We start from the raw sequence: 25,272 nt of genomic DNA on the forward strand, positions 1-25,272 counted from the left end.
TGAAAGTCCGAGTAACAGTCGCCGAGGCAGAAATCGGCCTGGAAGACCCAGTACCCATCCTCATAATTGTTCAGTATTTATCATAAGATTATAATTAGTAAGAAATTTTTTATGACAATAAGGGACGAGATGAGCAGGACGTCCAGCTAATGGCAATTGATACACCCTGCCCATTACAATGCAGTGCCGCTTAGGATTCTTTAAAAACCCCAAAAATTCAGCGGCACTACAACCGCGATCGTCTACTTGAGACATAAGATGTTGTCACATTTGCCCAGTAATATCACTAGCTACAGCGTTCTTCAGACCTAAACACAATAATGCTTACACATTACTGCTTCACGGCAGCGCCGTTGTGGTATCCATAATCTAGCCAGCATCATGTGCTAAGGAGCCTCCCATTGGTAAATGAATATTGCACACGAAGTTTAAGTTAGATTGTTCATCTTTGGATTATTGTAAAATACTCCGTGATGACAGCCCTAGAAAAAATCTGTTTTTGTTTGTTTACATTTTCAAAGTTGTCCAAGTATACATTATACTCTAACCTCTAATATGGTGACAGGAAACAAGTAAAACAAGTATTTACTGAAAAATGTATTGCTTGAAACCCTACTGTTATAAACCGCCCTTTGTGATAGCCAGAGCTTAATAATAAATACTACAATTGTCCAGTAACAATTCTCATATACAGAATGGCGCTATAATGGCGACAATAAATGAACACACTGGTAGAGCTATACAACCTTAATCGTAAAAAAAAATCGTAAGTAATAGAAATTCAAATAAAAAATAAATAAATAGTTGAGTTTATTTTGTCTCAAACCATGTACTACATATTTATAATACCTACTACAAAACATATTTCACAACCACTAGGTACAAATATTAAGAGCGTACATTTCATGCCCGTTTCGTCATAACGACGTATTAATATAAACCCACAGGATTTTTCAAAAAACGTAGTGACTGATAGTCTATCAACGTTTGATTCTAACATAATAGTTTCTGAAATATAAAAAATAAGTATTTAATGGGATGGAAACAAAATGCGTTACTTATAAATTATAACTAATAAATTTATCTCTAAATAACACGCATAGTTAAATGAAGAGATGGTCATGAAAACCAACAATTCGTTTTTTCCATCCTACAGCCATACATGGCGACGCCTGTAATCGGCGTGATATGTACGCTCCCTGGTTATTACTTTGGTATGTGTATATAAAAAGTTGGTAAGTTGATAATGCTAGGACTTATTTAATAAACTAGGCACATACAGACAGTAGGTTTATGTGAAACAGACATATCTGGTGCCTTATTCCACAAAATAGCTATTCTGATGGAAAGTAGATATGTAGTCTACACTATGACAACAATCTAAGAGTACATGGCTGAGCTCTAACTGCTAAGTTTGTTTGTACAAATTATATATTTAGGAAACAAAATTTTAATCATCCTTACATGGTCGCATAGCGGCCGTTCCCAATATCTATCTACAGATAGAGAAAAATTACTACCTTTTATTGTCAGTAAGTAGCTCTCAATCTGAAGCTGTCCCAATATACCCGATAAGTCAATCTTATCGGCGTATATTGGGACGCATGAATTGCAATTTCCATTCAAACTTCTATCCATGGTAAGCTATACGTCCTCCCATTGACAGACAGCGTGTACGGACAAGGTGAGTTACCGTCGATAAGTTGGAATAGAAAAGTCCGATAGTTACGATTTTTATCTCAAGTAGGCCACAACCGGAGATAGACTGAATATTGGGACCGGCCGTAAGACCGCAAGAAGCAGGTGTCATTGGCAACGCTAGCGCGCGGCTACTAGATATCTTACAGGTTGTTCCAAAATGATATTATAGAAAATTGATTTGTTAAGGTGAATTATGTATTTTATTTTTGAACATTTTTTTATCATTACGGTTAAGTATTTCTACCCGTGTCTTTAATTAATGTCGCTATTGTAACGCTACGGTGTACAACTATGATTCAATACACAGTCGAATAAATCGCTATATGATCTACTATTGTCTATGGACGTCTAGCTAACTATAGTGGTCTACTCATAAAACCGAACATCGAAACAAAAAAGATCTTTGTTGAGTCAAAATACTAGTCTATCAAAATGGTATTTTGAATTAAGGATTAACATAATGTATTATTTATAAAATTGCTTAGGCTTACAATAAAAAGTTATATTTTGATCTTGACACACTTTTACACAAATTGTCTAGCTCCAAACTGTACTATGTGCAAGACAATAATATATTTGATACGATATAATTACACAAATACAAATACATCATATAAATGTTTGCACCTATCGGGATTCGAACCCGGAACATCAACTTCAGGGTCACTTACCACCTGTATATAAAGTAGTATTTATTATGTGTTAAACAGTTACAAACATAAAATGAAAAATATATTTCTAATATTCTTAAACATATTGTTATGTTTTTAAAAGTGATAACCCTCACTTCTAGGATTAATACACAAACATAAATTGAAAAACAAAATTTTATGAACAATGCGGGATTCGAACCCACAATCTGTTGTTTACTTAGCTTAGTTGTTTACTTCCTCTGATATGCCAATACATACCGCGCGCTCGCAGAAGCCACTTGCCGAGCTTTTTTGGCGCCAAACCCGGCGCCGGCCACTTGAAACGTGATACCCACTAGTGTTTATAATACTCGAGGTATGACTATGCGGTTTATGTCACGGGTTTCTGGATAAACAAGCTTCGTTATTGTAAACAAAAAACGTGATTTATGATAGATTCGTGCTGTGAATGTCGCCGTTCTTTCAGAATTGTACGAGAAATTGCTAAACGACACGTTATAAATATTATCTTACGATTTCTTTGAAAAAAAAATCACAAAATAATGTTCCCGTTGTATGCTAAACCAAAATGGCCGCCGCCAGCTAAAGCCAAATAATTACTAATATACTTCATCCGAGCCTGAGCCATTACCCAAAAACAATAGCATTACGATGTTAATTTCACGAGTAGACCGATCTTCACAATAAATAACAATCCATTAAATAAAACAAGATTCAGTTATAAATTTACAATAATTCATTTTTTTTTTTCACTTGCTTTACAAACACGTTACTGTGCGTTCGTGGAGCCAATTATTTAATAATCTGATTCTATTCATATTAATAAATTTATATAAAAATATATGAACTTGAAAATTATCGAAAAGAATACATGCAAGTTCCGTGCAGATATTTTTGCATTTTACAATGGATTACTAATAACATGATCGCAAAAAGATAAATAATACATTTTAGGTACGTTACACTTTCATTCCAAACTTAAACTGCCAAATTCCTTAACGTCTTTTCCATTGCATTTTTTTTTTCACTTTAGATCATTCATACGTCCATATAGATTGTGACAGCTGTGAACAAGTCGCGAAAAATAGCGGCGAATTGTTAGCTTCTATTTTCAGCAAATACATGCACTATAAAACAAAGTTCCTGATGTATCGCGAGTGTAACGAGGTAGCCGTCATCACGTAAAAGTATAAAACTGGCCTGTTGTCATGCCTAACACAACGAGGCGCTATCTAGATGTATAAATTATCTAATCATAAAACGTATGCAAACAGGTTCGTGTACACTACAATTAAGCATACATAGTTCATTAAAGTTAAATAATACTTTAATTATTTTAATTTGCACATAAAATATTTTCTATACATATAAATATTAACTACAGCTACATATTGAGACGACATCGCTGGTCGCTTCTGAGATTTGTGTTCAGGGAAAATAATTAGGTTTCTTAAACCGATTTACAACATTACATCAGAACGCAGTGCCGCAAAGGATTCCTTATTGAACTAGGGTTGCCACACGTACTCTAAAATAGAGTATTGTACTCTATCTGATGTAGGCATACTCTTAATTCTTTATCACTAATGGGGTTTCATAAAATACTATTTTTTACACGTTTTTTTTAAAACCATGAAAATTGTTATGTACTGCAAAAAGTACAAATAAAACTTTTTAAATATATAAAACAAATAATACTCTTTTTTGGAATTTCCTTCTTTTTATTTTACCTCCTTTGAAATCAGATATACTCTATTTCTTATAATAATAGTTGGCAACCCTAGAATAAACCCAAGATTCTGAGCGGCACCCAAGATGTTATAATAGCCCGTTAAATACACTAGCTACGGCGCCCTTGAAACGGAAACAAATTAATGCTTGCGCATTACTTTTTCGCGGCAGAAACTCAAGCTTACTTCTAAATATAACGTGAGTGTAACGGCACTAAATCTGACGCACTCGTGTAACGTTAGTTCTGACGCTGTGGCTTCGCGGCGAGCGGGCAGAAGGTCCGTAAAAGTTTCGCTTCAAAAAACAAAATCGATTATTTTTTTAAACAAAACACAAGTGTTCGTATACTTTTCATTTACTGTGTGTATGTAAGTTATAGCCGTAGAAACCTAAATTAAAAAGTACTAGAAGTGATATAACCGCGTTAAACAGACCACCAACGAGTGTAGTGATAATATGGTATACTTCAATATGCCTAACGGATATATGAACTCTTCCATAAACTTCACCTACTTTATTCATGGACAAGAAGGTAGGACAAGGAAATAACACTTATAAATTTCAAAAGTTTTCTATTCATTTTACATCTACCACCACTTCGGAAAAGATATAAGAAGAAGTGGCAAGTAACTCATTACCACCATTTTAAATCAATATGAACAGCTTCATTGTTTTATAAACCATTTCAACTACAATAAATGTAAAGTGTGTTGCGATTTCACCAACACAATGATTATATTGGTAATTAATATTTGTATATGGTATCACTTATGCGTTGTAAATTGTAATGCCAACGGTCAACGCTCTCACTTCATCTCGAGCGCTAAACTATGTTAACTAGTCACCAACAATAGTTTGTACCAGTGCCCAAATATACAAATGAAAACAGTTCAGTGAGTTTCTTTTCACGCCAACAAACGTACACCATAAATGGTCCTTTGAGCCGGAGGCAAAAAAAAATATATAAATATGTTGGACTGTCATCCCAGAATTACTACATGTTTATTACCTTATTATTTAGATTTATACAGCTAAAGCCATTTACGAAGAATATTTAGTTATTCGGTGAGTAATCATAATAATTTTACTGTCTCAGTAAATTATCAATATTTAGCTTAAAATAAATTTGAATCATACTTGTATGGAATGACCTTAATAATCATTTGTACTACTTTCAACAGCCATAATATTATCTTTTATCGTTCAGTCAAATTGTTATTATGACGATTTTATTATGTAGTTAATTTACTATACAGGCAAGTCAAATGAAAACATAAAATATACATAACGTATTCTTAGATCATCTATACGTCTAGAAACTTTGAGATTGACAGCTAACCTCTATTTTGAGCAGTGCACGCACACTAACACAAAGTCATATACAAATTGCGAGTGTAAAACGTAGCTTCTCACACACACTAAAGTAATAAACCTGGCTTGATTTCATCCGTTGTCTAGCATAAGGAGAGCCTTAGATAGAGATCTAGACGTATAAATTATGTAAGTATATATTATAAAATACAAAAATAAATTTGAAAAAATTTTTTATGAACGATGCGGGACCCGAACCCACGACCTCCGGCGTTCCGTGCCGGTGCTCTAACCAACTGAGCTAACCCTTCGAGTGACGTATCGTTATAAAATCTTGTATTATAAAAAATATAAAACTACTTAAAACGTGATTATAGAAAGAAAAAAATTATAAATAGGAAATATTGGTTGATTTTAGGAATAGAAATATATCGCTTTCTAATTTAACGGAAATGGAATATTCTGAACAAGTGCAACTACATATCAAGTAATAGTTCGACTTCGAACGTCAATAATATTTTTCCAAATTGAAAAACTAGGAACAGAAGTAAGTTAGAAGCATGATTACAGAAAACGATTTTGGAAAATCAAAAGAAAGAAGAAAATTTGTTCGTGACCGACCTGTTAAGGCGGGTCTGCGGGCAGAAGGAAACGTGGCCGCCAGATTAACCCTTATATAAAGGAATATATGATTGCATTCATCTTTGTTTGTTGTTGCACTAGTTCGCTCAAATTACAATAATTTTATACAATGATCGAATTGTGAGTCTCTTCTCACAAAGACACAATAATCCTGTATGCATTCAATACCAATCAAAATAATACGTTATGGCACCTTGTTAGTCATTTATATATACATTTGGTCAAGATATGATAATTTGATTGATTTATTACTAATTATAGTTTTAATATAAATAATGAATAACTGTTAGTTAAATAGTACCGACTAAATCAATTGTGATGAGATTTCAGCATTGGTGTTTGCAGAAAGTCGACCCATCTGAAAAGCAAAGTTCAAATAAGTTTTTACAAAAAAATATATATTTATTATTAAGGTTTTAATTATTTTTAGAATACATAGGTATTCTTACATATAACAATGTTATAAGGTAAATTGAATTTAAGAATTAATACAATATATATGACAGCTCGTTCCCAATGTGTTTTTTGATGTGAAAACTTCTTTTATTATCGTTGGGATTTGTGGTTGTAGTTTCGCTAGGCTGGTGGAGCAGTTCCGATCGTTCATTGGTTCGGAGCGGACGTCCCCGGGCACAGTTCTACTTGCTAAACAATAGTGAACAGTACAGATACATGAGACGCACCTGTTGTACGTGAAGTGGCTGTCGGCGCGAAAGAAGTACACGTGGGTCTTGTACTGCAGCTTGAACACGTACTCCTTCTCTATACCATCGCCGGGACTCGGCGCGCTCACGCTGTACCTGCACAGAGCAAATAGTAACACACCAATATTGAATCTATTTGTATATGCAGAGGCAACTTCAGAATCAGAAATAAGGAGATCCATAGGAGAACCAAATTCAGTTGGTTGCGAAAATGAAGTGGCAGTGGGCATGGCACATAGCTCGAAAGACAAATGGCCATTGGGCCAGTAAGGTCCTCGAATGGCGACCACGTACCGAAAGACGTAGTGTTCGTGCCCACTCACGAGTCGGACGATTTGGTCAAGATCGCCGGGACACGTTGGATGAGAGCAGGACCGATCATCATGGCGATCTTTGGAGGAGGCCTTTATTTAGCAGTAGAAGTTTTCTGGCTGAAATGATGATGATGAGAGGCAACTTTCTTCCATTTTTTATATGACCATTTTTTTTTTTCAATTTCTTTGAAATAAGTTAATAGTTGTCATGCATTATTATAAGAGAGCTAAGAAAACGTCCATGTTTTTGAAATAATCAAACAAGGTAAGTTTGATAACGTTTCTTTTGTTTTACAGACATTAAGTGAAAAAATCTGGAATGTTTTTTTAAAGTAATATTATCGTTTATTTTTTTCCATTTTTCAATTTGGTTAGTCGGTGTTTTAATGTTGACTAATAAGTAGTGTTTAATTATTGAAATAAATGATAAATTGATTATTTTTAAATAAATCTTTGATGTTGCAAATTTAACTTATTTTAAAAAAGCTAAAAAGCCTGTTTCTCTCTCAAAAATGGTACACTTTTGCATATGAGGGTTAAAATTATCGCGAATAGTTACCTCTTTCATGTCACCCCCATCACCTAACCCTGTATGTCATAAATTATTATACTAGTAGTTGCCCGTTACAATCGCAACAAAAGATTTTATCTCAATAAAATGTTTAAGTAGGGATAATAGAGAGAGTTGTCATAGTGAAACATGCAGGGCCAGCCATTAAGTTGGCATAGCGACATCCCATTCTGCACGAACTCACGACAAGAAAGGGTAGATAGTAGTAAGAAGATGAATACAACATGAAAGTGTTTAGTTACCCGAGCAGCGGCAAGGAGGCGAGCGGCGCGGGGTCCTGCCAGCTCTTGTAGAAGAACAATGTGTACATCGCGAACACCACCCACAGCTTCTGCCAGCCGTGAGAGTTCTTGAACTTGCGCAGCAGGTACCCCGACAGCTGCGTCTGTACAATGCTTATGTTTTACAACTACCCTCAAACAACTAGAGTCCGATCTGTGAATACATATTCGATTAGAACGTCTTATAGTACCCACGGAATAGGTAAAAAAGGCTAGAAGGGTAATTAATGATGACGTAATAGCCGCGCCGTTCCTATGATTAAACAATCATACTTAAACCCGTCATCCGTTCACTGTTTGTAGCTCGTGTTTAGAGTGCATTGGGAACGGAGCTACGATAAAAAGTGTCATCATGCCGTGTCGTACTATTATTGTTTGTAATACAAAAAGTAAGACGCGTGAATCGATCGTGGAGGTACTATAATGACGAATATCTCTTAAGTTTTAAAAATGTAGCAACAACTACAAAACCTAAAATAAATATCCACTGCGAAACCCACAATTCTGTCATGCTTGCATCGCGGTGATTCAATTGAATTTTGTATGATTTATTTGAGTGCATAATGCGCGACTTAAAGGGTGGGAGCGATGAGCGACAAGCGGCGACACGCCTAGTAATAGAAATTAGGAATTTTTTTTTTTTCAATCTGTTTTACCTGTTCTACAATAGTACTTATAAAGTGAAAAATACAATAAGCTTTAACATGAAAAGATGGGCGTAATTTAGACATGTGCGTAACGTTATTTATGTTTGCGTAAAGTACGCAATTTTTATGCTGTTTGTATGGCAATGGTAAATACCACTTCATTATTTTATTGCAATTTTATTAATTATGATAGACTGGTCTTTATAGGTCCATTATATCTACATACTTTAAAACCATTGTTCTGAATATATAATAGGCCGGTTGTCATGTCTTCCCAGATTTATTAGATCGAAATTGATGGAGAAAGAAACTGCGTGAAAAGTGATAGTCGCACAAGTAGATACCATTAAACACTCAATCGTACTCGTTTTTGTGAGGTATATTCATTAAAATTTAAGTGAATACATAGACCAGCCATCACTTCCATTCGCTATTATGATTTTTAATGGAAGAGGAAGACAAACGAGCGTACGGGTCACCTGATGTTAAGTGATCACCGCCACCCACATTCTATTGCAACACCAGGAGCGATGCCGGCCTTTTAGAAAGAGTACGCACTTTTTTTAAAGATACCCATGTCGTATCGTCCTGGTAACACCGCACAAGGAAGCTCGTTCCACAGCTTGGTTGTACGTGGATAAAAGTTCCTTGAAAACCACACTGTGGAGGAACACCACACATCCGGATGTAGGGGATGATATCCTAATTTGTGGCGTGTTGTGCGAAGGTGGAATTCGACGTCAGGAATCAGTAAATGTACTTATATAGGTAAAGAATAGAGCCTCTCTACGACACCGGTACAGTTTCAAAATAATAAGTAAAAGCTTAGATTATTTATAAGTCTAGACAAAATAAAACAGCTGTGAAAACAGAGGGAAAAAATTGAACTTAGAAACTACTTACTAACCTCTACTTTGAGCAATACACGCACACTAAACTTATATTCTGCTGCTGTCTAACAGCAAGAGACTATCCAGACGTATAAATTATAGTATATAGAGTAAAAGGCAAGTCACCCTCATAGCCAGATGCAGGTGCTGCCTCGTGAGCGAGGTGGCGCGGTGCCAGCACACGTACGTGAGCGTCGCGTCTGAGCTGCCACCGCTCGTACTGCCCTCCGACGCTCCGTACATCTCTACAACACAAATACATCGTCCTTAACGAATAGATTATCACACACACTTAAATAGCCGTGCCCTCGCATATTTAGCGCTTAGCATTTTACCAATGGGAGGCTCCTTTGCACAGGATGCCGGCTAGATTATGGGTACCACAACGGCGCCTTTTTCTGCCGTGAAGCAGTCATGTGTAAACATTAATGTGTTTTGGTCTGAAGGTCGCCGTAGCTAGTGAAATTACTGGGCAAATGAGACTTAACATCTTATATCTCAAGATGACCAGCGCATTTGTAGTGCCGCTCAGAATTTTATGGGTTTTTCAAGAATCCTGAGCGGCATTGCTTTGTTATGGGCGTATCAATTGCAATCACCTGAACGTTCTGCTCGTCATGTCCCTTACTGTCATAAAAAAAATGCGCCGGGGCACCTATATAACATTCTGTGCATGCAACCAGTTTCACCGATCTCTTTTCTTCTGAAACTGTTTTGAAATAACGGAAAATTTAAATACAAATCTCATTGGTAAAAATCATTAGCCACCTATATGAAGTTATTTCCTTTTTAAGTTTCTCTTTTTTTTTTCCTAACTTTAGACGTCTACGGAAGCTTCTACAGGGGAAGGAAATATAAATGAGAGTTTGTTTTAGAAATTTACACTCAGGAATTTAAATTTCTGATGACTTCACACCCGGCCAACCAAACACTGCAAGTAACTCATGGAAACGTCATCAGTGTAGCAGGGTTATCGCAGATAACGAAACTTCTGGAATGGCATAACGTGAAAGCAGCATACAGATAATTTAAGCGTTGCATGTTGTATTGAAAAATATAGTTGTCACCTACTAAATTAAATTAAAGGATGTGAAAAATAATGCATTTTACTCATTTTTGATATCAAGTTTCATAGTAGCATTTCAGACTCACGAAATTCATATACCTACTCAATGCATCTGATGTTCGTTTAATTTATTCAAAATTTCCGGGTTGAATATCTGAACAGAGTACCAGATTTTTATAACTCTAAGAATTTAGTTTTCTTGTCACTTAAAGCGAACTCATGTTGTAACGTTGTATTTACCATTACATACGTTATTTTACATAAAATAATGAAATAAAAATAAACTAATAACATAAAATAATAAAACTAATAAATAATAAAACGTAAACACTTTTGTGCGCGAGCGTAGGCGAGTTTTTTGCTGTTCATAAAAATTGCATGGCTCGCTCGCGTCACCCGTCGCCCGGCTATCGCCATACCACGGCTGCGCTCGGTAATAGCAACACGTCAATATATTATGTGCAGTGACTTATCACGTTTGCCGTAAAATACCTAGTTATATAATTTTTTTAATCACCGGTTGACAACTTAACATAATATAAAAATAAGTTTCAAGGATTATCGTCACCCCGATAGGGTAAGTGTTGGACACGTGTTAATATTATTTGAGTACTTGTAAAACTTTGAAGTAGTTATTTAAAATGTAGTATTTTAGCAAACATTTAATTTTCTTTTCAAAATTAATTATTCTTTCTTTGCTTTCGCTTCCTTTTCTTTTTTTTATTATTGTAACTCCGTTCTGATTGTGAACAACTACACCTCCTGCTTACGGCTTCACCCTTAATGATAGACACGGACGCACGTGGTTCACAATCAGCGGAGACATAAGAATGTGGTCTTAACTGTGGACATCATTCACAGGGTTCCAGGATAAGATTTTGGAACGTTAAAAGATATAATTCCACCAAGTTCCGGTGATTAGTTACCCGGACACCGAGTATCGGGAATCACCTGCGACACGTCGAGTCATAACCTCCAGCTGAGGGGCCTGCACCGGCGTCTTCAACGTCAGGGGAGTACCGAGCTACAAGGACAAACTAGATCAACCAACAATACACCCTACGACCCTTGCTCAAATTGTATTTTAATTATTTTTAAATATACATCATTTAAAGGCCGGTACGGGTAGTTTCATTTAAGCCCCCCGTAACCGTCGCATTGGCGCCCATATCGTGGTTTGGTTGGTCTAGTTTTTCTGAGTAGAAGTAGTTGTGTGTATGTGTTTTTTTTAATTTTTGTAAAACGTTTTTTTTGGTTGCCAGTAACTAAAGTGTACTCCAAATTCTTTATTTATTTGTGCCAAATTATTCTAAAACATCAATGTGTTAGAATTTATTATTTTAGGTATCATTTAATTACCTACTTGTAATAATAAATGTTACAGCAATAACTACACTTTAAGTGACTCATTTCTTTGTTCAAACTTTGTATAGAAACCGGTCGCTTCGTTATCGCATAAGTACAAAAAATGTTTGTGCTAAGCCGTGTATAGTCGAGCACAAAAGTGCTCGGTTTTAATATTTATTTTTTGTGTTCTGATTTATTTTTTGTTTTAATTAGGTAGTACACATTAATTACAAATTACTTTTAACGCTTTTTCTGCTTGTTTTAGTAAAGTATATTTTTTTCTCAGCTTAATTTTTTTTTTCTTTATTTGCCAACCATAACGTTGCTTAGTTAATTTTTATTTTGTAACGGAACGGAGTAGGGCATTCGTAACCTTGTCCAACATTTATTTTATTGCGGTGTTTAATATTTTTTTTAGTTGATTTTTTGTATATATTTTTTTTTAATATTGATTTTTTTTTTATTATTGAATTTTTTTTTATCTTAAAATATAATGGCGTATCCAGTTAAATTCCTGTCACTGCAAAAATCAGAATTAGAATACGAGGTTCTCATTAGAGGTACTTCTCCTGCTTCCACAGTACAAGAGCTCCGAAAGCAGATTTGTAAGCTGGGACCATTATTTCCTTCTGAAGACATTTTAGAAAGCTCATTACCTATTTCTGACGACCTTAAAGGAGCTACTGACGTACTGGCTAAAATCAAATCACTTTTAGAATCACCATTAGATAGGAACTTGTTATTGCGAATCGACAATCTTTTAAATCACCTTTATCATCGGCTTAACCGTATTACTTATGACAGTAAGACGCAGCAATTATACGACACTTGCGTAAATGAATTTAAAACATTGTTCAATTTTTATAATTCGGTGAAAGACAATGGAGAGGACAAATTGATAGCGTCATCATCTAAAGCCGACTCTCAACAGTGTGCTTCACCGCTCAATGTAAGCGTCTCGTGTAGTCGAGATCTCACAAATGACGTATTAAAGGTAAAATTTAACGGCAAATCATGTGTTCGGTCTTTTATTGAACGCATCACAGAGCTAAGCAAAGCTAGAGATATTCCCAGTGCCAAACTTTTATCTTTGGCAACGGAAATATTTACTGGCGATGCTCTTCATTGGTTCCGTAGTATTCGACATAACATAGCAAGTTGGGAAGAACTTATTTTGCACCTTAAAGCAGACTTCGATAGGGTAGATTATGATTATCGGCTGCTTGCTGAAATACGAGCTAGGACACAGGGTGAAACAGAAAACATCATAGTTTACCTTTCAATTATGTCTGGGCTTTTTTCAAGGTTAACAAAAAATTTGTCTGATGAGGACAAGCTAGAAATTATTCTACATAATATCAGACCTTGTTACGCAGCCACCCTCTCTTCGCATCCTCATATTAAGGACTTGGACACCCTAAAATCTCTGTGTCGCAATTATGAGAATGTCCAAGCTCGTCTTTTAAATTTTCGTGAGCCGCCTACACAGACGTCAGATACCATCGCGCCTGACTTTGCTTACGTTAGACCATCCCAAAATTTTAAAACTAATTTTCAACAATATAAATTTAATAATAATCAAAATACAAATAACAACAGTTCTTTTAAAAATCAAACTAATCATATTATAAAAACTAATGAAAGTAAAATTAATAAAAGTTATATTGCTAATAATAATAATGTACATGCTATACAAACTTCTTCCAGTAAAACCTTTTACTGTCCTAGGTGTCGTAACAATACGCACAATTTACGGCAATGCAAGGCAGATAAAAATAAAATCCTTTGTTTTATTTGTGGACATGATGGTTTTAAGACTCCTGATTGCCCTAATTGCAACAAAGAAAAGCTTAATAGTTCAAAAAACTAATAAGACTGCAGAATCGTATAACCAATCAACGTACTTCTAATTTTGATAAAAATGATTGGCAGAAATGGCTAGAAACCATAAAGTTTTATTACAAAACATATAAAATTAATACAATTCTGCAGCGAGAACCAGTTAATGATTCTAGGCCTTATGCTTCTATAAAAATTAATAAATTAAAATTATTCGGCCTCTTAGATTCTGGATCCGCTGTTACTGTCCTTGGTAACAATAGTTATAAGATGTTGGAAAAAGAGGGTCTTAAATTACATACAGTTCGCTTCATTTCGATTAAAGCTGCTGGTGGTCAAAAAATGCCTAGCATTGGATATATGGACCTACCTATTTCCTTCGAAAATGAAATCAACATGATTACCGCTTTTGTTGTTCCAGACGTTAAAATTATTGTCATACTAGGGGTTGACTTCTGGCGCAAATTTAATATTTTCCCGAAACATTTTAAAAGCATAACTTTTTCCAATACCCTTATTTCAAACGCAAGTCTTGATTCTGACCTTCCATCCTTCATACAAGCATACGATCATCTGTCGCAGACTGAAAAATCTATAGCAGACAATATTATTGCAAAATTTAATGACATCTCTACCGAGTCTAAAGGTTTGGGCGAGACAAAGTTGATCACTCACCACATTGACACCGGTGATGCACAGCCCATTCGACAACGCTATTATCGGCTCTCTCCCGAAAAACAGCGCATTCTTGTCGAACAGGTCGATCAAATGCTAGGTCTTGACGTTATCGAGCCCTGCGAAAGCGCTTGGTCATCTCCTGTTCTTATAGTAACCAAAAAGAACGGCCAACCTCGTTTTTGTCTCGATAGCCGTAAACTAAACTCTGTGACCAAACGCGACGCGTATAATTTACCTTACGTATCAGAGATTTTAGATAATCTTCAGGATGCTCGTTATTTATCAAGTCTTGACTTATCTAAGGCATTCTGGCAAATCCCAATAGCTACCGAAGATCGGGACAAAACGGCGTTTTACGTGCCAGGCCGTGGTACTTTCCGTTTCAAACGTACTGCATTCGGACTGACAAATGCACCTGCCACTCAGCAGAGATTAGTTGATTTGCTGTTCAGGGAGTTTGACCTCAAAGTCTTTGCTTATTTAGATGACATTATTATCGTCTCAAATGACTTCAAATCCCACGTTTCTCTTTTACTGCGTGTGGTAGAAAAGTTAAAGCAGGCAAACCTCACCATTAACTTGGAAAAATGCCAGTTCTTTCGGAGTCAACTTAGGTATCTTGGATACGTTGTTGATAGTTGTGGATTACGTACTGATCCAGAGAAAGTGCAAGCTATCCTCACTTACCCGACACCTTCTTGTCGGAAAGATATTAAGCGCTTTCTCGGAACAGCCACATGGTATCGGCGTTTTGTTCCCAACTTTAGCACAATAGCAGGTCCTCTTAATAAGTTGACTTCAAGCAAGAAGGGTTCACCACCATTCATCTGGTCGGCGGAGGCTGATGCAGCTTTTAAGAAGCTGAAGGAATGTTTGGTTTCCGCTCCTGTTCTATCTTGTCCTGACTACAACAAGCCATTTGAGGTGCATACCGATGCCAGTAACTATGGTGTGGGAGCTATGCTAACACAAACCATAGACGGTAAGGAGCACCCCATAGCTTATATGAGCAAGTCGTTGTCAGCGGCAGAGAAAAATTACAGCATTACAGAGCGGGAAACTTTAGCTGTATTAGTTGCTCTTGAACACTGGAGATGTTATTTAGAGAACGGTAGACCATTCACTGTCTATACAGACCACAGCGCCTTAAAATGGTTCCTGTCTCTAAATAACCCTACGGGTAGGCTAGCTCGCTGGGGTGTTCGACTGTCCGCGTTTAACTTTGAACTTAAGCATCGTCGCGGCGTCGACAATGTCATCCCAGATGCCCTTTCAAGAGCTCTTCCTGTCAATGCAATAAATATTTCAGGATCCTATTCCACAACCACAGATTCTTGGTACAAAAATATTTTTAATAATTGCATTAATAAACCTCAAAATTTACCTAATTTTTTCATTAAAAATAATAGTTTATTTCGGCTTTCTAAAGATAAATATCATAATTTAAATTCAGAATTTTCATGGAAAGAGGTAGTTCCAAGTGAGTTAAGAGATCAAGTAATCAACGAAAACCACTCTGACCCTAAAGCTGGACATCTTGGTGTCTTCAAAACGTACCGTCGACTTGCGTTACGCTATTTCTGGCCAGGCATGCATCAGGATGTAGTGAAATTCGTTGGTTCCTGTACTAAGTGCCTCTCGTACAAAGCTCAGAACCATTTAACATTAGGAGAAATGGGTCGCCCTAAGCAATGTAGCCGACCATTTCAAATGATTTCTATTGACCTAATGGGTCCTCTACCTGTCAGTAGAAAACAACATAGTTATATTTTAGTAGTCACGTGTTGTTTTTCAAAATTTTGTCTGATCTTCCCTTTAAGGGCTGCAACATCTACAGCTGTCACTAAGATTCTAGAAGACTCAGTTATTTTAGTTCACGGAGTCCCTCAAACCATCTTCTTGGACAATGGCAGTCAGTTTATTAGTAAAATCACCGAATCACTTTTTAAACAATATAACATTCCCAATATATTTTATACCCCTAAATACAAACCTCAAGTGAACAGTGTCGAACGTTACAACCGGACAATTATAACTTGTATTTCTACATTTGTGGAGGATGACCATCGCACTTGGGACACTTTTATTCCCAAGGTACAGTTCGCTATTAACAATTCAGTGAATGAAGCAACTGGTTTTACCCCTTCATTTTTAGTATTCGGAAGAGAGTTAGTCACCTGTGGTACACACTACGTTGATAACGACCTGGGAGACGAAGTTTTATTTTTACCCAGAGATTTGTATGCTGACAATTTGGGTTGCCTTTCCAACTTATTTGGAGTCGTTCAGGCAAAACTCTGGCATGCACACCTCAAAAACTCGTCACATTATAATCTTCGTAGAAAAGCCTCTGAATTTAACGTAGGGGATATAGTTATGAAACGAGCTTACGTTTTAAGTGACAAGGACAAATATTTTAGTAAAAAGTTAGCACCAAAATTTATTAAATGTCGTGTTTTGGAAAAATAATCTCCCTTAGTATATGTTTTAGCAGATATGTCAGGAAAGAATCTAGGTACCTGGCATATCAAAGATTTAAAATTAATAGGATTAAATAAATAATTTAGTTTTTTTTTTTTACTCAAGAGGATTTTATTTTAATAATAAAATCCTTTCGTAGCGAGGGGGGTATTGTAACGTTGTATTTACCATTACATACGTTATTTTACATAAAATAATGAAATAAAAATAAACTAATAACATAAAATAATAAAACTAATAAATAATAAAACGTAAACACTTTTGTGCGCGAGCGTAGGCGAGTTTTTTGCTGTTCATAAAAATTGCATGGCTCGCTCGCGTCACCCGTCGCCCGGCTATCGCCATACCACGGCTGCGCTCGGTAATAGCAACACGTCAATATATTATGTGCAGTGACTTATCACGTTTGCCGTAAAATACCTAGTTATATAATTTTTTTAATCACCGGTTGACAACTTAACATAATATAAAAATAAGTTTCAAGGATTATCGTCACCCCGATAGGGTAAGTGTTGGACACGTGTTAATATTATTTGAGTACTTGTAAAACTTTGAAGTAGTTATTTAAAATGTAGTATTTTAGCAAACATTTAATTTTCTTTTCAAAATTAATTATTCTTTCTTTGCTTTCGCTTCCTTTTCTTTTTTTTATTATTGTAACTCCGTTCTGATTGTGAACAACTACACCTCCTGCTTACGGCTTCACCCTTAATGATAGACACGGACGCACGTGGTTCACAATCAGCGGAGACATAAGAATGTGGTCTTAACTGTGGACATCATTCACAGGGTTCCAGGATAAGATTTTGGAACGTTAAAAGATATAATTCCACCAAGTTCCGGTGATTAGTTACCCGGACACCGAGTATCGAGAATCACCTGCGACACGTCGAGTCATAACCTCCAGCTGAGGGGCCTGCACCGGCGTCTTCAACGTCAGGGGAGTACCGAGCTACAAGGACAAACTAGATCAACCAACAATACACCCTACGACCCTTGCTCAAATTGTATTTTAATTATTTTTAAATATACATCATTTAAAGGCCGGTACGGGTAGTTTCATTTAAGCCCCCCGTAACCGTCGCAATGTTTTCAGATTTGCCTATATAGATCTATACGGGCCATCCTGTATATTAACAGTCGCACAACGTAATTAACGTATATACGTTCAAACGTATGACGACGAAGTGAATCATGCTCTCTTCGAGTTTTTTTTATTTTTTCCATTTAACTTATAATAGCGATTACGAGCAAAAATTCGAAATATATTAGAATCATCGACGTACAATAAACTTCTAGACTCCCTATTTATAGGTTGACAAAAATATACAAGCGGCGTTGTATATTTTTTTCAAGACAGATAACATGAAAACAATCCTTATAATTAACACATTATTAATTGAATTGTAATTTTTTAGCAAAATGATTAAAAACGTCAAGTTCTTTACACAATTTTGTTAATTTAAAGGGGCACTTGCCTGAAATATGACATTCCATCTATTCTAAGTTTGGATAAGCTTTTATTTAGACAGTTTTTCACTGAACACTCTGTCATTGCGTGGCGTTATATTCAAAGCGCGGTCGATACACAACTGAACGAAAACTCTGCCTAATAGAAGCGTAGGCAGTGTTTTGCTTGAAACAATTTTCAAGCGTTGTGTCAAAGATTAAAAATGATAAAATGGGTAACATTATACAATATTCAAATGGGTGATTTGGACTTATAATGAGTAATAAAGGAAATCAATAAGAATTAAAACAATTGAACTTGAAAAACACAGAGATCTCTAGTTCAATGTTATTTTATCGCTTGGATCGCTCACCTATCTCGTAGTCGTTGAGCTGCGTGTCGAGGTCAGTACGCACGTCGCCGGCGCCCGCGATGCTGCTCGACAGACACTCCCACCAGCCGGAGAACTCTCTCTCGTTACTCGCACTGATCACGATACTCACCTCGCCGTCTATAATACGTACATCTCATTATTAAATGATTAATTATGTTTTAGGATTTGAAAACTTATGTAAAGAACTAAAATTTGGCTGGGCAGATCATATTATATGCAGATTAGATGATTCAAGATGGACGAAAAGAGTTACGAAACGGATGGCTCTAGAGTCTAGACAAAGAGGGAGACAAAAGAGAAGATGGAGTGATATTTTAACTCAAAGAGTTGGACCGGACTGGATGAGAAGAGCTAGATAGAGCGTATTGGAAAGGTTTAGGGGAGGCCTAAGCCGTAGAGTTAACTACTACCTAATTTATTTATTATAGTTAATTTAGTTCTTATCAATATTTAATTTAATATATAAATTAATTTTTTGTAAAAAAAATTGGAATTAAGTCGAAATAAAGGCTTTTATATTTTTATTACTTTATGTATTAGAATTACCAAAAAACACCGGAACACTGAAATGAGAAAAATAACTACGTCTGAAATTATCCCAAGTGATTAAGTAATATTTTAGTTGTCAGGTCATATTAGGTTTAAGCAGGAATATTGAAAAGCTTTAAATTAGTAATAAGTAATAAAATAATAATAAAATACTGTGATTCGGTCTGAAGGACGCCGTAGCTTGTGAAATTACTGGGCAAACGAGACTTAACATCTTATGTTACGCTCAGAATTTTTGGGTTTTTCAAGAATCCTGAGCGGCACTGCATTGTAATGGGTCTCGTCTCTTATTTCATAAAAAAACGTTGTTGTTTTCCAGCACAAAAATAACTGCATAATATTATGGTCCATATCAGAACAATTATACTATAATTAAGGCATCAAAATGCAAAATACTATCCGCATCACTTTGACGGCTGGTATTCCAATTACTTGCCTCACACAGCCACTTTCAAGAATCAATTACGTTAAGATGTGGTTGGTATACAGAATTTATTTGATATCCGAAAAATGTGAATCTTTACAATTTTTCGTACCAAGACAATCCAAGACAGTCGGTAACCGACAATTGCAATATAGATCAAGGGGTCTTTGAAAGAATTTGCTACGGGGACCGCAATATGATTGAACAACCCTTCTGGTTTGTTCTGTTTACTGAGGGTGAAGCGTACAACTCACCAACTATAATAAAGGAGTGCGGCAGTTCGCAGGGCTCGAGCCTCAGTCTGGACAGCGGCAGTACGGTGTGCGCGCGGAACTGACCGCTCGAAGTCTTCGACGTTATCAGCAACAAGTCATTGAACTGGAAACAGTACAAATAACATAATTATTTATACAAAAGGTTTTTTTATCCTTTATTTACTACAATCATTGGTCTTTAAAATAAAACAACAGTACAATATGACTCACAAGAAACAGCATCTTCTGCTGCAGTCCCTTGGACGTGTGCTTGTATACGCAGCCGAGACGAACAAACTCACGCTCAGCAACCAACAACTTGTCGTAACCTATAAAAAAAGGGTATGGTTTAATCAATTACCTAATAAATGCATTATCAGTGACCAAATAAATAATACTTGTTCCTAAAATAGTAGATCAGTCACCTAAATTGAATCACCAAATGAGAAATACATGGAAATATTATCAATAATCAAATAATTATATTGGGGTTCAAAATAATAAAAGTGTCACTAAAATTGAATCATCAAACAATATAAAAATGTTAACCGAACCTCAAATTATGACATTTTTGAGGGGAGGAAAGAAAGGGAAACGCCTAGAATTTATTTCTGGCACTCTACGCTCGGCTAGTGTGTTATTTTAACTGTTCTAACATAACCTGACCTAACCAATTTTTATAAATTATAGTTTTATATTATCGTCACTTACTTTTTAGAGGACTGATCTTATATTGAGGCTATAGAAAAAAGTGATCAAATTATAATTTAAAATACATGTTTACATTAATTGGAAGATTCATATTTAGAGAAATTTTTTATTAATATGAAGACTGATATATTTCATAGGGATAACTGTTATAAACTAGTAATTTGCTATCCGGGAGGACCTTTAATTGGTTTCGTTTTATACAGTTTCGATCTTCGTGCGCGTACGGTAGCAACTACCAACTAAATATTTCACCACGAGTATTTTTACAGTAACTATCTAATTACGAGATTAATATAAAGAAGTCGAAGACAAGAAAGTCTAATCAACTCTTATATTAACTTGTACTCGGACGGTTATCTCAGTTAGTTAGAGCACCAGGGTTCGAATCTCGCATCGTTCATAAAATTTTGTTTTGCAAATTTTATTTGTGTATTAATCCTAGAAGTGAGGGTTATCACTTTAAAAACATAACATATTGTTTAAATTATTTAAAAATTATTATCTACATGAGGTAGCATAAATACGAGTTCAAGTGCGTGCGTGCGTGCGTTTTCAAGTGCGTGCGTGCGTGTTCAAGTGCATTTGTGCGTGTTCAAGTGCGAGCGTGCGTGTTCAAGTGCGTTCGTGTTCCAGTGCGTGCTTGCGTGTTCAATGGCGTGCGTGCGTGTTCAAGTGCGTGCGTGCGTGTTCAAGTGAGTGCGTGTAAGCCTGAGTGCACATGTGTGCGTGCCAGTCCGTACCGGGTATGTGTCGCTGCAGGTGGCACAGCGCGGCGTGGTTCTCCGCGTGCGGCAGCTGCGTGCGGGCCAGGCTCGCCGCCTTGTGCGCCAGCTCGTGTTCAAGTGAGTGCGTGTAAGCCTGAGTGCACATGTGTGCGTGCCAGTCCGTACCGGGTATGTGTCGCTGCAGGTGGCACAGCGCGGCGTGGTTCTCCGCGTGCGGCAGCTGCGTGCGGGCCAGGCTCGCCGCCTTGTGCGCCAGCTCGTGTTCAAGTGAGTGCGTGTAAGCTAAAGTGCACATGTGTGCGTGCCAGTCCGTACCGGGTATGTGTCGCTGCAGGTGGCACAGCGCGGCGTGGTTCTCCGCGTGCGGCAGCTGCGTGCGGGCCAGGCTCGCCGCCTTGTGCGCCAGCTCGTGTTCAAGTGAGTGCGTGTAAGCCTGAGTGCACATGTGTGCGTGCCAGTCCGTACCGGGTATGTGTCGCTGCAGGTGGCACAGCGCGGCGTGGTTCTCCGCGTGCGGCAGCTGCGTGCGGGCCAGGCTCGCCGCCTTGTGCGCCAGCTCGTGTTCAAGTGAGTGCGTGTAAGCTAAAGTGCACATGTGTGCGTGCCAGTCCGTACCGGGTATGTGTCGCTGCAGGTGGCACAGCGCGGCGTGGTTCTCCGCGTGCGGCAGCTGCGTGCGGGCCAGGCTCGCCGCCTTGTGCGCCAGCTCGTGTTCAAGTGAGTGCGTGTAAGCCTGAGTGCACATGTGTGCGTGCCAGTCCGTACCGGGTATGTGTCGCTGCAGGTGGCACAGCGCGGCGTGGTTCTCCGCGTGCGGCAGCTGCGTGCGGGCCAGGCTCGCCGCCTTGTGCGCCAGCTCGTGTTCAAGTGAGTGCGTGTAAGCCTGAGTGCACATGTGTGCGTGCCAGTCCGTAGCGGGTATGTGTCGCTGCAGGTGGCACAGCGCGGCGTGGTTCTCCGCGTGCGGCAGCTGCGTGCGGGCCAGGCTCGCCGCCTTGTGCGCCAGCTCGTGTTCAAGTGAGTGCGTGTAAGCCTGAGTGCACATGTGTGCGTGCCAGTCCGTACCGGGTATGTGTCGCTGCAGGTGGCACAGCGCGGCGTGGTTCTCCGCGTGCGGCAGCTGCGTGCGGGCCAGGCTCGCCGCCTTGTGCGCCAGCTCGTGTTCAAGTGAGTGCGTGTAAGCTAAAGTGCACATGTGTGCGTGCCAGTCCGTACCGGGTATGTGTCGCTGCAGGTGGCACAGCGCGGCGTGGTTCTCCGCGTGCGGCAGCTGCGTGCGGGCCAGGCTCGCCGCCTTGTGCGCCAGCTCGTGTTCAAGTGAGTGCGTGTAAGCCTGAGTGCACATGTGTGCGTGCCAGTCCGTACCGGGTATGTGTCGCTGCAAGTGGCATAGCGCGGCGTGGTTCTCCGCGTGCGGCAGCTGCGTGCGGGCCAGGCTCGCCGCCTTGTGCGCCAGCTCGTGTTCAAGTGAGTGCGTGTAAGCCTGAGTGCACATGTGTGCGTGCCAGTCCGTACCGGGTATGTGTCGCTGCAGGTGGCACAGCGCGGCGTGGTTCTCCGCGTGCGGCAGCTGCGTGCGGGCCAGGCTCGCCGCCTTGTGCGCCAGCTCGTGTTCATGTGAGTGCGTGTAAGCCTGAGTGCACATGTGTGCGTGCCAGTCCGTACCGGGTATGTGTCGCTGCAGGTGGCACAGCGCGGCGTGGTTCTCCGCGTGCGGCAGCTGCGTGCGGGCCAGGCTCGCCGCCTTGTGCGCCAGCTCGTGTTCAAGTGAGTGCGTGTAAGCCTGAGTGCACATGTGTGCGTGCCAGTCCGTACCGGGTATGTGTCGCTGCAGGTGGCACAGCGCGGCGTGGTTCTCCGCGTGCGGCAGCTGCGTGCGGGCCAGGCTCGCCGCCTTGTGCGCCAGCTCGTGTTCAAGTGAGTGCGTGTAAGCCTGAGTGCACATGTGTGCGTGCCAGTCCGTACCGGGTATGTGTCGCTGCAGGTGGCACAGCGCGGCGTGGTTCTCCGCGTGCGGCAGCTGCGTGCGGGCCAGGCTCGCCGCCTTGTGCGCCAGCTCGTGTTCAAGTGAGTGCGTGTAAGCCTGAGTGCACATGTGTGCGTGCCAGTCCGTACCGGGCATGTGTCGCTGCAGGTGGCACAGCGCGGCGTGGTTCTCCGCGTGCGGCAGCTGCGTGCGGGCCAGGCTCGCCGCCTTGTGCGCCAGCTCGTGTTCAAGTGAGTGCGTGTAAGCCTGAGTGCACATGTGTGCGTGCCAGTCCGTACCGGGTATGTGTCGCTGCAGGTGGCACAGCGCGGCGTGGTTCTCCGCGTGCGGCAGCTGCGTGCGGGCCAGGCTCGCCGCCTTGTGCGCCAGCTCGTGTTCAAGTGAGTGCGTGTAAGCCTGAGTGCACATGTGTGCGTGCCAGTCCGTACCGGGTATGTGTCGCTGCAGTTGGCACAGCGCGGCGTGGTTCTCCGCGTGCGGCAGCTGCGTGCGGGCCAGGCTCGCCGCCTTGTGCGCCAGCTCGTGTTCAAGTGAGTGCGTGTAAGCCTGAGTGCACATGTGTGCGTGCCAGTCCGTACCGGGTATGTGTCGCTGCAGGTGGCACAGCGCGGCGTGGTTCTCAGCGTGCGGCAGCTGCGTGCGGGCCAGGCTCGCCGCCTTGTGCGCCAGCTCGTGTTCAAGTGAGTGCGTGTAAGCCTGAGTGCACATGTGTGCGTGCCAGTCCGTACCGGGTATGTGTCGCTGCAGGTGGCACAGCGCGGCGTGGTTCTCCGCGTGCGGCAGCTGCGTGCGGGCCAGGCTCGCCGCCTTGTGCGCCAGCTCGTGTTCAAGTGAGTGCGTGTAAGCCTGAGTGCACATGTGTGCGTGCCAGTCCGTAGCGGGTATGTGTCGCTGCAGGTGGCACAGCGCGGCGTGGTTCTCCGCGTGCGGCAGCTGCGTGCGGGCCAGGCTCGCCGCCTTGTGCGCCAGCTCGTGTTCAAGTGAGTGCGTGTAAGCCTGAGTGCACATGTGTGCGTGCCAGTCCGTACCGGGTATGTGTCGCTGCAGGTGGCACAGCGCGGCGTGGTTCTCCGCGTGCGGCAGCTGCGTGCGGGCCAGGCTCGCCGCCTTGTGCGCCAGATCGTGTTCAAGTGAGTGCGTGTAAGCCTGAGTGCACATGTGTGCGTGCCAGTCCGTACCGGGTATGTGTCGCTGCAGGTGGCACAGCGCGGCGTGGTTCTCCGCGTGCGGCAGCTGCGTGCGGGCCAGGCTCGCCGCCTTGTGCGCCAGCTCGTGTTCAAGTGAGTGCGTGTAAGCCTGAGTGCACATGTGTGCGTGCCAGTCCGTACCGGGTATGTGTCGCTGCAGGTGGCACAGCGCGGCGTGGTTCTCCGCGTGCGGCAGCTGCGTGCGGGCCAGGCTCGCCGCCTTGTGCGCCAGCTCGTGTTCAAGTGAGTGCGTGTAAGCCTGAGTGCACATGTGTGCGTGCCAGTCCGTACCGGGTATGTGTCGCTGCAGGTGGCACAGCGCGGCGTGGTTCTCCGCGTGCGGCAGCTGCGTGCGGGCCAGGCTCGCCGCCTTGTGCGCCAGCTCGTGTTCAAGTGAGTGCGTGTAAGCCTGAGTGCACATGTGTGCGTGCCAGTCCGTAGCGGGTATGTGTCGCTGCAGGTGGCACAGCGCGGCGTGGTTCTCCGCGTGCGGCAGCTGCGTGCGGGCCAGGCTCGCCGCCTTGTGCGCCAGCTCGTGTTCAAGTGAGTGCGTGTAAGCCTGAGTGCACATGTGTGCGTGCCAGTCCGTACCGGGTATGTGTCGCTGCAGGTGGCACAGCGCGGCGTGGTTCTCCGCGTGCGGCAGCTGCGTGCGGGCCAGGCTCGCCGCCTTGTGCGCCAGCTCGTGTTCAAGTGAGTGCGTGTAAGCCTGAGTGCACATGTGTGCGTGCCAGT

The 25,272-nt window shown here is 40.6% G+C and overlaps 1 protein-coding gene and 1 long non-coding RNA gene across 3 annotated transcripts in view; one reads left to right on the plus strand and one right to left on the minus strand.

Annotated features, from left to right (window-relative positions):
* Positions 1–584: 584 nt before the first annotated feature.
* Positions 585–25,272, minus strand: part of LOC126979378 (FERM, ARHGEF and pleckstrin domain-containing protein 1) — a 120,649-nt gene continuing 95,961 nt past the window's right edge. For both annotated transcript variants that reach the window (XM_050828633.1, XM_050828632.1), the window contains 7 exons: positions 20,159–20,256; positions 19,928–20,051; positions 18,680–18,817; positions 9,572–9,690; positions 7,870–8,012; positions 6,722–6,838; positions 585–6,396 (listed from right to left, as the gene is read on the minus strand). In XM_050828633.1, coding sequence (XP_050684590.1) covers positions 6,348–6,396; positions 6,722–6,838; positions 7,870–8,012; positions 9,572–9,690; positions 18,680–18,817; positions 19,928–20,051; positions 20,159–20,256 — 788 coding nt within the window. In that variant the 3' untranslated portion in view covers positions 585–6,347. The remainder of the gene's footprint in view (positions 6,397–6,721; positions 6,839–7,869; positions 8,013–9,571; positions 9,691–18,679; positions 18,818–19,927; positions 20,052–20,158; positions 20,257–25,272) is intronic.
* LOC126979498 (uncharacterized) lies at positions 10,741–11,631 on the plus strand. Its single transcript, XR_007732825.1, has 2 exons — positions 10,741–11,088; positions 11,373–11,631. It is a non-coding gene; the product is annotated as an uncharacterized LOC126979498 (long non-coding RNA).

Source organism: Leptidea sinapis, chromosome 3 (assembly GCF_905404315.1).
Source record: "Leptidea sinapis chromosome 3, ilLepSina1.1, whole genome shotgun sequence".
Taxonomy (NCBI): Eukaryota; Metazoa; Arthropoda; class Insecta; order Lepidoptera; family Pieridae; genus Leptidea; species Leptidea sinapis.